Source organism: Amia ocellicauda, chromosome 20 (assembly GCF_036373705.1).
Source record: "Amia ocellicauda isolate fAmiCal2 chromosome 20, fAmiCal2.hap1, whole genome shotgun sequence".
In the NCBI taxonomy this organism is placed as follows: domain Eukaryota; kingdom Metazoa; phylum Chordata; class Actinopteri; order Amiiformes; family Amiidae; genus Amia; species Amia ocellicauda.
The window spans coordinates 3,002,804-3,018,572 of record NC_089869.1 but is presented as its reverse complement, the minus strand read 5'-3'; the positions used below and the strand labels follow the sequence as shown (position 1 = coordinate 3,018,572).

The following is a 15,769-nucleotide window of genomic DNA, read 5'->3' as shown; positions in this document are numbered from 1 at the left end:
CATCTCAGGAGGGATTTTGTCCCACTCCTCTTTGCAGATCCTCTCCAAGTCATTAAGGTTTTGAGGCTGACGTTTGGCAACTCGAACCTTCAATTCCCTCCACAGATTTTCTATGGGATTAAGGTCTGGAGACTGGCTAGGCCACTCCAGGACCTTAATGTGCTTCTTCTTGAGCCACTCCTTTGTTGTCTTGGCTGTGTGTTTTGGGTCATTGTCATGCTGGAATACCCATCCACGACCCATTTTCAATGCCCTGGCTGAGGGAAGGAGGTTCTCACCCAAGATTTGACAGTACATGGCCCCGTCCATCGTCCCTTTGATGCGGTGCAGTTGTCCTGTCCCCTTAGCAGAAAAACACCCTCAAAGCATAATGTTTCCACCTCCATGTTTGACGGTGGGGATGGTGTTGTTGGGGTTATTGGCAGCATTCCTCCTCCTCCAAACATGGTGAGTTGACCACATCTGACCACAACACTTTCACCCAGTTCATTGGCAAACTTCAGACGGGCCTGTACATGTGCTTTCTTGAGCAGGGGGACCTTGCGGGCACTGCAGGATTTCAATCCTTCATGGCGAGTGTGTTACCAATTGTTTTCTTGGTGACTATGGTCCCAGCTGCCTTGAGATCATTAACAAGATCTTCCCGTGTAGTTCTGGGCTGATTCCTCACCGTTCTTATGATCATTGAAACTCCACGAGGTGAGATTTTGCATGGAGCCCCAGACCGAGGGAGACTGACAGTTATTTTGTGTTTCTTCCATTTGCGAATAATCGCACCAACTGTCACCTTCTCACCAAGCTGCTTGGCGATGGTCTTGTAGCCCATTCCAGCCTTGTGTAGGTCTACAATCTTGTCCCTGACATCCTTGGACAGCTCTTTGGTCTTGGCCATTGTGGAGAGTTTGGAATCTGATTGATTGATTGCTTCTGTGGACAGGTGTCTTTTATACAGGTAACGAGCTGAGATTAGGAGCACTCCCTTTAAGAGAGTGCTCTCAGCTCGTTACCTGTATGAAAGACACCTGGGAGCCAGAAATCTTGCTGATTGATAGGGGACCAAATACTTATTTCCCTCATTAACATGCAAATCAATGTATAACTTTTTTGAAATGCGTTTTTCTGGATTTTTTTGTTGTTATTCTGTCTCTCACTGTTAAAATACAGCTACCATTAAAATTATAGACTGATCATTTCTTTGTCAGTGGGCAAACATACAAAATCAGCAGGGGATCAAATACTTTTTTCCCTCACTGTACCTGATGAAGACATAGCAGTGTCGAAACGCGTTGTGAGTGTGAGTTGTTCTATAAAATGAATCTGTAATAATATAAAAGTCTGGTCTAAATAACTAATAAGTGAGAGTACGGCTACAACATTTTATTTTCTTTATATATTTTTGCCTTATTTGGGCCAGCACCTCATAGAAGTGAAGACACTGTAGTGCACGGATGTTCTTAAATTATATACACACATACACACACATATACACCGTTTCTTCAAAGAAAATGTCTAAAACACCATGTTGATTTTCTGTTATTAATCGTCCCCCGAAGTCTTGTCTTTTCACTGCCCTGTCAGTTCTGTCGTCTCACTCACACTGCCTTCTCCTCTAAACCTAATATGCTTTTTTAATTGTTAACGCCCCAACAAAATAAAACCTTCCTGATTGGTTGATGAAAGCTTTACAGCCGTCAGAAATTTATTAACAACCAATAGTTGTTTAAAAAGGCTTGTCAACTAACACTATCACTTACACATCAATATTCTATGATCGAACTGTAGCGCTGCCGGAGCCGAAGGGTTAAACATGAGCCCGGGACTGAAGTTCAGCGCTGGAAAACGGTCGAGCAGGCAAAAAAAAAAATTTTTAGATATTAAAAATAATCCTGCCGAACGGAGATCAAAGCACTGAAAAATAGGAATGTCCGTTTAAAACTGGTAACCCTGTAGATACCACAATACAGTAAATAAATGTATATATTAGTATTAAAATGGTTTCAGACCACTTACATTTTAATTTGTTAAAGATTAGTGTAGTCAAATAGATAAACATAATAGAAACTTTCAAGGATTTCGTGTCTTTTTAGATTCAAGTATTTACTATTTCCAATTGTCCCACTGTGCACTACACAAAATTAGTGTTGAAAAATGAGGGCAAAGATGATTGAGTAATTCAGGGTGGGGGGTGTGGTGGTCCACCCCCAGAAAATATTGACAACTGGAGACCAGAAATCTGTGAGTCATTTCGAAGTAAAAAAAACAGCTCAAAATCTCCATGAAATCAGGCAGATTTGGAATCAAACATATTGTGTCACAACCACATATCACCAGCGAAAAATCCCATATCAACCAACATTATATATGCAAACTATGCGGTTTCTGGTGCTTGTCGATCACAGATCTATTTAGGCGGAGCTCTGTAATTGAAACAGGTGAGGATGCACAATTCTCGATTAGTGCGCTGCTAGAAATATGCGTCTGTATTGGAAATATTTTGTTTCCACCACTTACGTAGGAGTTTCTAAGTGAACACAGGCTATGCCACCGTGCACCCCCAGGTTGTTGTGTATGCACTTTTATATTTTAGAGGCGAGGTTGACATATGTCCACACGACAAACGATGCACATTTTAGCTGCTTATTTATAGAAATCAGGAAAACCGAATACCTGTTTTTGTACAAACAAGTACAAAGTGCCGCTCTTGCCCCTGTCCAGAATAGTCCCGAACAGGGAATCTGCAAGCAATCAACTCACTAATTAAAGGGAACACTAGCTCTAGAGGACATCCCATATTAATACGTAACATCCTACTGGCTAATAACCAGGAATTGCTGCGACTAGGTTCCACACAATAACAAGCACTGAGTGCACCCAACCTCCATAACATTACATTAAAATATATATCATGATAATAAGTTAATTAAAATTATTCTCGCGGTCCAGTCAAAAGCGTCTGTTAGTCCGGATTTGGTCCGTGGGCCGCCTACTGACTGCCGAACCCGCTTTTCCACCGGTTTTGGAACCGAACGCTGACGTCACTGGATGTGGGCGTTCCCAAGCACGGAGTGGAAGAGAAACACACGGCAATAATAATCAGCACCGAGGCGACTGAAACCCTGTTTAACATCACAATCAAACTCATTCAGCGTCTACACACAGCACAGATACATTGTAAAAAACAAAACAAAAAACACTAAATCACATGTAGACAAGCAGAAACGAAAATACAACTATACGGATATACAAAGATAACTCAGCCTTTTATTTGTATTTATTTTTATTGATGCATTAAGGGATTTACACCGATTCGCTATTTCAGACACTTTTACTGTATTGAATAAAATACAAGTTAGAGTTAATATGCATTCGTCACCCTGCACACAGTTCACATTTTCATTCATTTTGTGGCGTATTTTTCGTTTTATTCTTGATTAAAAAAACAATCACTATAGCCTATCCTATTGATTAAGGATGCGGCTGTTTTGGGGGTATTTGGGGCGCAGTCGTGGGCAGATCAATAAACTGTCGGACGATCTAAGGTGAAGTTAATGGTTTGATGGGAAATTGTGCTTATTGATGAACTCTGGGATGATGGTCCCAAATCAGTGTTGCATTGTCCCTGTTGCCAGACACGCATCAATGCTCCTATGTGTTGAAAGTCGCCCTGGATAAGAGCGTCTGCTAACAAATACACAATAATAATAATAATCCATTGTCAGCACTGCTGGCGTGTGATCGCTTGCAAAGCACATCACTGTAACAGATCTTTTTGTGTATTTGATCTTCTCTTACTGTGGAATATGTATGGTTGGTGTAATTCGCCCTAGCATTGCTAAGAAAATGAATGTATTCATAAATTATCAATCATGCGCAAACCAACCCGGGACATGTTCACGTTCATAATCCTCTTCATAATCATGTTCATCTTCATGTTCATAATCATCTTCATGTTCATCTTCATGTTCATGTTCATAATCATCTTCATAATCATCTTCATGTTCATAATCACGTTCATCTTAATTTTGGCACTGATCAACCTCCATACGTAGGGGCACTGGATTCGGCATAACACCGGACCAGTTAATGACCAGTTCATTAAAAAACAACATTTCTGTCCAATCTATATCGTCGCATTAACTCTCCATCATCATAACATCGCTGTAATAGTCGTCTTTCATTGCTGCCATTTGCCAACTCCTAACTAGTTAGTTGACCTGGTGAGACCATATTGTTACTGTAGTATCTCTCTCCTCGACAGACCGCTGTTTGCTGCTGATTTCGCTCATTTTTAAATCAAAACTCTCCTCACTGTTCGCGTCTCTACTGGCATTTTAAACATGGTGGCTGTACTCCAGCAAATCACTTCTGGTGGAGACATCTATGACCCGCCCCCGGCCCCTGACGTCACTGGTTCTTTGGTTCAAGACACCAACGTGTTCAATTAAACTCCTCTGTCACCTGGATTCTTGCTGGGTAGTACACACACAAAAAGGACAACTTTTGCAAAATAAATTAACATACCCCATTGTCCAGAATATGAACGGGAAACTGACTATGAACATTTTGTAGTGACGGAGGAGGCACTCGGGGGTCCAATCAGATTTCAGCAGGGGCCAGTGCTCCTGTATCCCCCCCCCAGCCTCCTCCCTCGCTGTTCCCTTTCTCTGTCTCCCAGGCTCTCCTATCTGCCTTTCTCAACATTGCAATGCAAAATAGTTGAAGATATACTGAAGGAACAGAAACCTGACTACAATGTTTGTATGTTAACATGGTAGCTTATTTCATTTTTAACAAGTAGGACAAATGTAACAGAATTTCAAGCCAGAAATATTACTTCATATTTTCAACTATTGCTTCCCATTCTAAGAATCTACAATTTCAATATATCCTTGCCTTAACACTTTCTGTTAATAGCATGAAACCCATGACAACGGCAATCGCATGTCTGCTTCTCTATCTAGGTCACAGTTTTCTTAAAAATAATTGAGAAGTGGTTTAGCTCAGGCTCTCGGGCAGCTATTCTTTAGATTTGTTTAATGTTAGGTCCTCTTGACGAGTGCTGTTTTTTTTTTGAACCCCTAATTATGAGATAAGCTAAATATAGGGAATTGATGGAGAGTGTTCAAAGGGTATTCATTGGGGGAAGGTGGAGGGGTTATTGTAGATTATATGATTACAGCAAAAAGCTCATCACTGCCAGCCATTTCAATCATTTCAGAAAGTACTGCAGTAAGAGATCATAGCGCGAGACCCAAAATGTCAGGGTATTTATAATTGCTCATTGTGTCACAAAATTCAAATATAAAAAGAACACAGTACATATAGTAAACAGTTTTTGAAGTGTTTATGGTACACAGAAAATTGAAAAGTACATTACATTTGTGAAGCAGTGTAACTGAAAAAAGTTGTAGAAACTATTTGCTTATATATTATATTTACATTTCAAAAAAGTGTGTGTGCATACAAATATGGCAAATTTAACTGTGAGGTATTTATTATAAATGTGAGGATAATTGCAGAAACCACACATTACCAGACTTTAGGAATACTATGTATTTTCTGCATGGTTAAGCTGCTTAACTGACAGACTACCTTTGTACAAATTAAATAGTAAGCCATCTGGCAATATGAATGTTGTCATAATGAACAACCTAATTGTTGTTCATGTTTGAGCCTTTTCTGTACATTTTGTAACTTTTTACATGGAGGGGGAACCAGCCTCACCCTCCCCATTCCATTGAGCCTCCATTGGCCCTCTGACCCCAAGTTTTTAAACTCCATTGTATAACCCATGTCCTTGACACATGTGACTGGAAGTAGGATTGGAATTCTCAGATTGTATATTAGAAACTTTTAAAATCAATTGAGGCTAAGATATGCTAGACATAATACAATGACAACAACTATTTATATTAACCCACCACCAGATGGTTTTATGAATAAATGTGCTTATTTCTTACCAATTTCACCTCTACTTCTATATCATAGTTATAGTTTAGTTATCTTTCAAGTCGGAAGCACTGCCCAAGGGGGATGGGTTTCGACACACTTCCATTGGAACCCGATTGAAATGTCACTCAAACAGGTCCCTTTCTAATTCCTGTTTCTATAAAAGGTGATGCACACAGAGGAACTTCCTCTTTTGCCTCTTCGCTTCGACCCAAGAATGTGAGCTCTCTGTGTTTCTGTGCGTTTGAAATCGAAATCAAATACTTGCATTTTCAGGTTGGCTAGGTGCACCTTTAGTGTTGTCCACCGCTGTTTTTGCTACATTTTCTGTGTCTTGTGTGTTGCATTAGTTTCTTTTTTAAAACGAATCCCCTTTCTGTTCCGTCCACGAGGCCCGGTCTCATTTTAAAATTGAAAGGAACAGGCCACCTTTTCTGTTAGATGTAAAACTTTAAATTAATTATTACTATTACTATTATTATTATTATTATTATTATTATTATTTATTTCTTTGCAGACGGCCTTTTCCAGGGTTGAAATACCAAATGTATCATGCATTGAAATACCCCCCTTATATATGATATAGGCTGAATATACATAACTTTGTAGTGAGTATGAGTGAGGTTTACCATTTCCTCGATAGTAGGCACCACTATAGAACAACGAACAAAGCAACAGTAGAATAGACAAACAAGTGAATTAAACAAATAAGTCATGAAAAAATACGTAAAAAACAATCGAAACACTAACATATTGCTGTATAAAACATAATATAAAATGACATTCAATAACATATTGTAACGACCCAGAGGGTTCTGGCCGTAACATGGACTCAAACCCCATTCCCCTGCACCACAATGCAGTGATCTTACCACATCACTAAAGGGCCCGGGATCGCGACATTGTGGTGTGGGAGAACAGGGTTCGACTCCCCGTCGTTGTCAGAACCCCCGAGGACTCGAGGACCACTCCCACTGTATTCTTGAGCGGGATTAAATACAACTTTAACCAGCTGCTAATAAAAAATGACACGACTGTATATCATGGGATTTACATAAAAAACTTGAGAAAGTGGCATCTAACTAAACATGAAAGCGCGACTGAGTACAGTTGTGTAGTTTTCTAGAAGCGGCTGTGTGAAAGCTGTGTTTTAATCCCTTGCGTTGTGCTAGAAAAGAGCTGTGAGAAGGTCGTTTTGCAACGCAAATCATGTTAGATTTAATACCATGAAAGTTTAGCAGCAGGATATCCATTTGCAGACATGTTGCTAATACTTCTGCAAGCGACGTGCAGTGTGAACATTTTTTATGTAATCCTACCCTAGGTGTAGTAGTCTATTTGACTGAATTATTGGAATTAGTTTAAAATCAATGTATAAATTTAGACAATTGTGTATGTGAGTGTGTATGGGGTTACAGAACTGTATTGCATATGCTTTTTGGACATTAATAATACAGCACTTATGAGAGAGCCCCACTTCACAATTACAACACCATCGATTGTGTGTGTTCAAAACTGGCTCAAAACTGGTGCCTTGTGAAGGTCAAAACCCGCCCCCTCAGGTGATTGACAATCATTAAAAATAAGTTTTCTTTTGCAGAATGAAATTGAAACATCATTTCCCAAATGAAATTGAAATATCACAAGGCAAACAGCTCAATAAATTAATTGATTTATGAATTGATTGTCTTTAATTGACAAATGTATTAATTAATTTACGAATTGACAAATGAATTGATGAATTTACTATTTGATTAATTTATTCATTGATTTACAAATTGACTAATTAAGTTATGAATTAAAGATTTAATTTTGACCCTTATAATGTTCTATACGAGCGGGGAGCTCCGACAGCACTGGCTATACAAGAATCACTTATCATTTTCAAAATTGCTGTGCCTGTGCCCCCCCCAAATACTCTGGGACTGGACCACAAACAATACAAATTGTTGGAAGCAAAACAAAGACCATGAAAACATTTGCACTCACAGTGTTCAGATGTTCCAACAGAAAGATGACATCTATAATATCAGCAAGAATGAGTAGTCTGGTAACTGCAGCTAGAAGAGCGCGTGCAGCCTGAACCACAGCCTCACGTTTGGACAGGTAACAGGGATCGTCTGTAAACTCTTTAGCAGTCCGTGTCAAGGAGTGACCTAAAGCGGGAATGGGTAAAAAAAAATTACAATGAAAATGTGTAGATGTCTTACATAGGGTGGCAGCTATCGATTACTATGATAATCGATTATTCTGTACATAAAATGATCGATTATTTGAATAATCACAACAATAAATTATTAATGCTTTTTTATGGGGTCCTGGTGCCAACATGGCATCCTATTCTCGACTTCACCAAACTCTATAAATACAGGGCTCTGATTACTGAAAAAAACTCACAGCAGGGGCTTGCCCTGAGGAGGACAAGACATTTTAAATTACACTTAACCACTTCAACTCCAGATGAAAAAACAAAAATCCTTCCCAGGTACCACATTTTGAAAATAATGATAATGACTTAATGCCTGAAATTGCTTTAAAATGTAAATGTATGATGAATGAAATACAAAATAAATTACCAAAGTACAATGTTGTTTTCTTATATTTGAACAAAGAAAACAATGCAAATGCATTTTTATATTATACTTCATAATAAAGAACTTTTGTAATAAAAATACACTAAAATGAAAATAAAAGTATTAAACAATACTGACAAACTAATAATACGCAATACACAGGAATATTAAAATAAACAATACACTGAAACGCAAATTAAGATAATACACTGAAATGCTAAAATAAACAATTAACTGTAATTATCAATTAAAACTCAATATCTATCAAAACCTGTGCCATCAGCGGCTTGTTCTGTGCAATGTCTTGAAATGTTCAGTACAGTAAGCTTGGAAGGATGTGCTAGAAACGCGTTACAGCGCTCTGCGCAGCATTGTGATTGATCTAGTTGCCGCAAATGCTGCTTCATTGCCTTGTATTCAGCATTGTTTTCTGAATGCATCTCGCCACAGCACTGTATAGTACGGAAGCGTATTGCTGCCACACGAAAAAAAAAAAAAAAAAATATATATATATATATATATATATATATATATATATATATATATATATATATATCACGTAATTACGTGATAGGGAATTATTACGTTATTACGTGATAGGGAATTGCCACATAATAACAGACTGAACGAAATGGAATACCGGAGACAAAGCAATGATGTCAGACGTTGAGGATTTTGTACGAACTTACTTTAGGTTGGGATTTAGCCCCAGGGAAATGTTACAGTATTTGGCTCATATACACCATATCATAATAAACATTAGGACACTCAGGTGTATCCGAAACAACGATTCTTTTGCAAAATGTTTATCTCAAATTAAGCAGCACGTACATTTATTGTGCAAAGGCTGACATTTTTTCAACAAAGCTGTTTTATAAACTAAATCCCATAATACTGCAATTTCACTATGGTAAAATACTGATTATACTAGACATTTCAAGGAATGGAAGTCATATATTCAGAAAATACACATATTAAGTTCAGCATGTGCATAGGCATGTTTTGTGCGTGTGTCTATGTATGTTTGTTTTACTCAAGATAATAATAATGTGTGAATGTTACAAATAAGCTTGGGGAGTCATATATACTTCGTGTATGTATCTTTCCACCCAGGCTAAAACGATAGTCTGACGATATAAATACTCTGCATTTGTTCAGGATAATTCATATTGAATAGTTTATATTTTTAAGTTATTAGATTATTACTGTTGTCTCGATAGAATGTGAGATGTCCCAGCTTCAATTTGATCCATGATCATATACATATTCCTGATCTTCAAATAGTAATGTTTGTAGCAGCCAATTTATATATTAATAAACATTTATAATATGTTTTGTTTAACTTGTATTTCTGTATGTTGCACTGAGTATACATAATTCAATTATTTTTCATTTGATAACTTGATCATTAATGTAATTGATAATTGGGTGAGAAAGGTGAAGGAGTGAAATAGTTCAGGAAATTGGATGGGACGGGGGATAGATGGTGTATTGTTGGGTCACGGACCGGTTTTCAACTACCTGTACCTTGTTTTGAAGAAAATGTGTAAATAAAGATGATGTAAATAATATCTGGACGCATGGACTTTGATTAAAGCGAAACGGTGCGTTGCTCTTTTCACAGATATTTTTAAGATTGATTGTGTTTGTGATTTAAAATGTCATTGGATAAGTATTGAGTTAGTAGCAACCTAAAGTAAGTTCGTACAAAATCCTCAACGTCTGACATCATTGCTTTGTCTCCAGTATTCCATTTCGTTCAGTCTGTTATTATGTGGCAATTCCCTATCATGTAATAACGTGATAATTCCCTAACACGTAAAAACGTGATGATTCCCTAACACGTAAATACGTGATAGTTATCACGTAATTACGTGATATATATATATATATATATATATATATATATATATATATATATTTTTTTTTTTTTTTTTTTTTTTTTTTCGTGTGGCAGCAATACGCTTCCGTATACTCTTGCTATAAGTACAACTAATAATAAAACTAGCAATAATAATATTAAACCGTATTTATATACTTGTAAAAGTTGAATGGATTGCCGCAATAAACAGAAGATTTCTAGACGCCCACAGGTGCGTGTAGGCTCTAAACAACATGCGTTAAGATAAAACATGGCATGATCGCGGTCCCCGGCTTTCAATTCACATTCTACAGTATCATCAATGGCTTTTGGAATGACATGAAACTACATGATTTCATTTGACATGTGTGCGTACATCATGGTATTGAAGTGGTTAAATCCTCAGCCCTGTTGTCCTCCATAGCGCCCAGAGTCTACGTTTCAAAGTCTATCTAAAATGTTACGTAGAATTTAACATGCCTGAAACATGCACATAATCCACGTGTCTTCCATCGTGGCGCACGTATGTGCAATATCCCACGTCTACAGCATAACTTAAAAATGACTTTACACGTAAACCTGAGTTTCCCAGCTTAAATCGATTAATTTTTTTCAATGCTGCGACTGTCGGCGAGAAAGCCAATTGATTTTAGCTGGGAAATTCTGGTGTGCTTGTATTCAAAAGTTACTTTTAAGTTATTATTTACATGTGGCCAATTACGTCTACCTGCGCCAACAGGATAGGATTACGTGGATGTTTAGGTATGTCAAATTCGAAGTCTAATTTTGGATTAGCATGAGAGAAAAGCTTACATCGGAGGCAAGCACAATAAATGCAACAATTTCGTCAGCGCAATTTCGTAACACCACAGTTGCGATATTACTAGCAACATTGCAAAAAATGACCATGGGTTTCGTTTCTCAATCTAAAGATTAAACTTGTCGGATGTACTCTTTTGTAAATCTAATTCTGATTCCCACTATCCACAAAGCACCATACGATTATCTTTCTTTCTCTCTTATAAATACTCCCACAGTTTCGATGCTTTCGCCCGAGTTTTGTTTTGTGCGGTGGCTAGCTGTGACGTGCAGGTTCAGACATTTTTCCAGTAAGGCGCACAGGTGGATGACACACCAAGTGATGCATTACTGCCACCTACTGCTGTTTGGATTGAAACCGTTGTTCTCACACAGAGCTAGGAATGTGCGCCAAGGAAATTAGGCGAAAGGGCTGAGATCAATAATATTAATAAGGACGGTTAAGACAGAGGCAACGAAGCTAAATGACTTTTCGATGGCTGAAATAGAAGTCGACTAATCGTGCAGCCATAGTCTTACAGAATCTTAAGAATTATGAAGTAAAAAGCAATTATTTTAAAAATAATACGTGTTGCATAAACCCAACACACTGGGCTTCTGTGTGAATTTTTGTCAACCCTAGGCGACACAGATCTGTGTTTTTTTTTCTCGACTGCCTGTGTCCTTTGCTATGTCTTGCAAGTCAATCTCCATTGCCACATCTGCAATACTTCTGCTTTCTAGTGAAATTATAAATGCCTATTGTATGAAGAGTGCGAAAATGCTATTAACAAATACTGAAATAAATATTACATAAGCCTATTAAATGAGGATTGCAGAACGTACTATGATATGAATTCTGTAAGAAAATAGAAAGAATTCACAACATTTAAGGGATTTTTAATTACTGCCAGATATGTAATTATTTACCATACAACTGATTTTTAATGGATCATTGATGTCCACAATCCACCTTAACAGACAGAATATAGAGTAGAATTATAATTATTTTAATTGTCCAGTTTAAATTGTCCACAACCTGTGTAGAACCCTGGTAACATTTTGCAAACTATTGGAGAAAGTTGCAATCCACTGGTGGAAACATGGGGAAGAATCCTGTTCCCATAAGTGTTTTGATCTGCACAAGACTCATAAAAAGTTTCTGTATTGCTGCACAGAGAACAATTTAACTTCAATTTAGTCGGCCTACTGTAAATATGGCTCCTAATCGGACACCCCTTGAATTATCACCAGACGTTTGTTTACAGTGTGCACACAACAATCACAGTCTTCACAAATTACTGTGGCTTTTGTCATTTCATTACAATAACAATAACTTCACTGTCGTGTTGTATGGATAAGGATGTACCACAGCTGATAACAAATGTAATCTTTCAAATCGGAAGCACTGCCCAAGGGGGAGGGGTTTCTGCGCACTTCCATAGGAACCCGATCAAAAACGTCACTCTGCCACTGCTAGCGTGACTGCTAGACTGGTTCATTACGGTGGATCTGGTGAATCCTACTTTCACATCACAGGAAGTTCCTCCGCTTTGCCTACAAGGGTTGAGTGTTCAAGTTTCCTGTTCCCCCCTTTGGCCTGTCGCTAGCCCCGCACCATTTTTCCAAGTGCATGGACATCGTGTTCGGCCCCTTGCGTTTGCCAGGGGGTCCACGTCTTCAATTATGCACTGGCATACACACGTGTCTCTCTCTCTTCTGACTGAGAGCTTGCGCCAGTGTGTCCCCTTGCCAGAGGCTGCTGGGCCTTCTAGCGGTAGCATCACAGACCCTCCCACTACGACCTAACCCAGCGATCCAACCAAAAGTGCTGTCTCCATTCCATGTCAGGCCTATTGAGTTGATGGCTTTACATCCTCCTCCTTTCGCTTCAGAGCAAGAGAGTCGACTTCACCTGCTGTGTCCTGTGCAAGCCCTCAGGTGCTATTTGGAACGCACTAAGGACATTCAGCGCTCAGACCAATTGTTTATGTCTTATGGAGCACGGACACAGGGCTAGGTGCTTTCAAAGCAGCGCCTCTCGCATTGGATTGTGGACTCCGAGTCCGGGACCCCGGTGCCTGAACACCTGGTGGCCCACTTGATTCGAGACGTTGCCACATCGTGGGCACTTTTTCAAGGCGCCCCCTTGGTAGACATTTGTACGGCTGCAGCTTGAGCTGCTTACATTTGCCCGGTTCTACAGGTTGGAGGTGACGGGACCGGTCCCTTCCATTGGGAACCTGGTGTTGGCTGCAGTCAAGGCACAATAGCCTACGGGCTCTGGCTCCTGCCTTTCCTCTCCCAGTCTGCCCCTGTTAAGCGCATCCTGAGAACATTCACAAATGAAATCTTCTTGGATGAGTTCATCCAGGAAGGCAATCATTCTGCAAACCTGACACTGTAGTGGCCACATGCTTCTAAATGTTAGTTGTTTTTTTTTTTTTTTTTTTCTTAAGTCTCTTTGTTCCAGATCCCTAGTCAACTGCTTAACTTTCTGTGACCAAGAAACAGCACAGCTCTTTCTCAACAGCTGCTTTAAGTAGCTTTTGTCTACCTGCCCCCAATTCACACCTAACTGGCCCCACCTGCAACATAATTCCTGTTGGTCCTTGACTAAATCTCCTTTCTACAACCTACTTACTTTCACCAACTCAGCAGCTGAACTGAATTGACTTCAATTTAGGCAACCTACAAAAAATGCTAACTTCAATTAAGGCAAACTTAAAACAAAATGAGCAATGCTAAGACTGATCTGAAACTAGTCAAACAACGAGATGGCTGCCTCTCACCTGTAATCTCCTGTGTCTGTCTGTGGCAACTTGTAAATACTTCTGTTTACCTCTTGGTCTCAACAGCTGCTTTAAGTAGATTTTGTCTACCTGCCCCCAATTCACACCTAACTGGCACCACCTGCAACAGAATTAATGCTAGGCCTTGAATAAATCTCCTTCCTACAACCTACTTACTTTCACCAACTCAGCAGCTGAACTGAATTGACTTCAATTTAGGCAAACTACAGACAATGCTAACTTCAATTAAGGCAAACTTTTGATTGAATCCAGCCCATTACTAGATTTATATACTTGCTTAATACAAGTAATCAAAATCAGATACATATTTCTGTGATTTTCTTGTGATTTTTATCATAGATATTTTCCCAGCAAAAAAATAAATACATAACATAAAAGCATAAGAACATTAGAAAGTTTACAAACGAGAGGAGGCCATTCGACCCATTGTGCTCATTTGGTGTCCATTAATAATTAAGTGATCCAAAGATCCTATCCAGTCTATTTTTAAATGTTCCCAAATAACAATAATCTTGAAACATAATAATTTTTAAGCTGATATAGTCTGACAGTTATACCAGTTGGTTTCTTGCTGATATACATACCAGTTATTTTCTTGTGTGGAAGTTAATGTTATCCTTAAAGATTACAGACATATACAGTTGTGTGTAGCTCCATCTATATTTTAACTGTACCTCTTTTTAACAGAAAGTTATTGTGCTATTTTTTCTGTCAAGATGTCTGTTTGTAACAACAGTTAGTAAACCAACATGGGACATTGAACCAAGAAAAAAAAGGGGGGGGGTGTACAGCTGGTGTAATGCAGCTTAAATGCTGGGTAAGTGTCAAACTCTGAGAAGCACATATAGTATCTTTAAAGAGTAGTAGGGAAGATCAGTAAAAAGAGAGCTACAATAATTGACCCAAGAGGTAATTACATTCTCTCAATTTGAACAATGTATTTTATTTACCCTGTGAAGGAGGCAGAGGTAACTTACATAAATCCACATGGTACAGGCTTTAGAGGTATCTGCATTAGCTTTATTATGTTTATAATAATGTGGGTCTTATTTAGCCAAGAGTGACTTCTCTCAACTTATATCATCTTTCAGAACTGCCACTGTTAATCATGTATTTATTTTACAGAAATGTAAACCTTTAGAGCATGTTTCCCCCAAAAGTTAAAAGCGGCATGTGACAAAAAGGAAAACACCAGTTTCAAAGGGGGAAATTAATTTGATCACACAGTATTCCTTATAAACAGAAATTACACTTTTTTTTTTAAAGAATAAGTCAGCTTTAACTACAAGACTAGGTAGATCATTCTAGTGACAAACTAACATATATGGTATAATCCCTTACTTTAAATATTGCATTTTATTGACTTTGAGATCTTGTATATTTGCCATATTTAATATGTTAAAACCACTACAATATTCTTATTTTGCTAATATCAAAATCCCCATTACCTCTGCCCGTATATTTCTGCCTGTGATAACTTTCAGGTGATTTCACTGCATACATTATGGTAATATACTATGCACGCTTCAGTGGTATTATACCAACAGAAACTTTTTTTTTTAAATAGATGGCTGTCACAATGTCATTCAGCACTGCATTACAACAGATAGCAAAGAAAAAAAATAAGAAGGATTGCTTTAATGGATTCATAGATCAATGAATCACAAATCCATGCCACCCTTCCCCTAGATATTCTGGACATTTTCAGAATACAAACATACCATAGTAAGAATGCTGGCATGGGCTGAGGTTATAGCCTCACAGTATGCAATCAA

At 38.3% G+C, this 15,769-nt stretch overlaps 1 protein-coding gene across 1 annotated transcript in view; it reads right to left on the bottom strand.

The window, feature by feature from the left end:
- LOC136715967 (catenin alpha-3) overlaps window positions 1-15,769 on the bottom strand; it is a 592,813-nt gene that overhangs the window by 541,589 nt on the left and 35,455 nt on the right. The window contains exon 4 of the mRNA XM_066693394.1: window positions 7,939-8,105. Coding sequence (XP_066549491.1) covers window positions 7,939-8,105 — 167 coding nt within the window. The remainder of the gene's footprint in view (window positions 1-7,938; window positions 8,106-15,769) is intronic.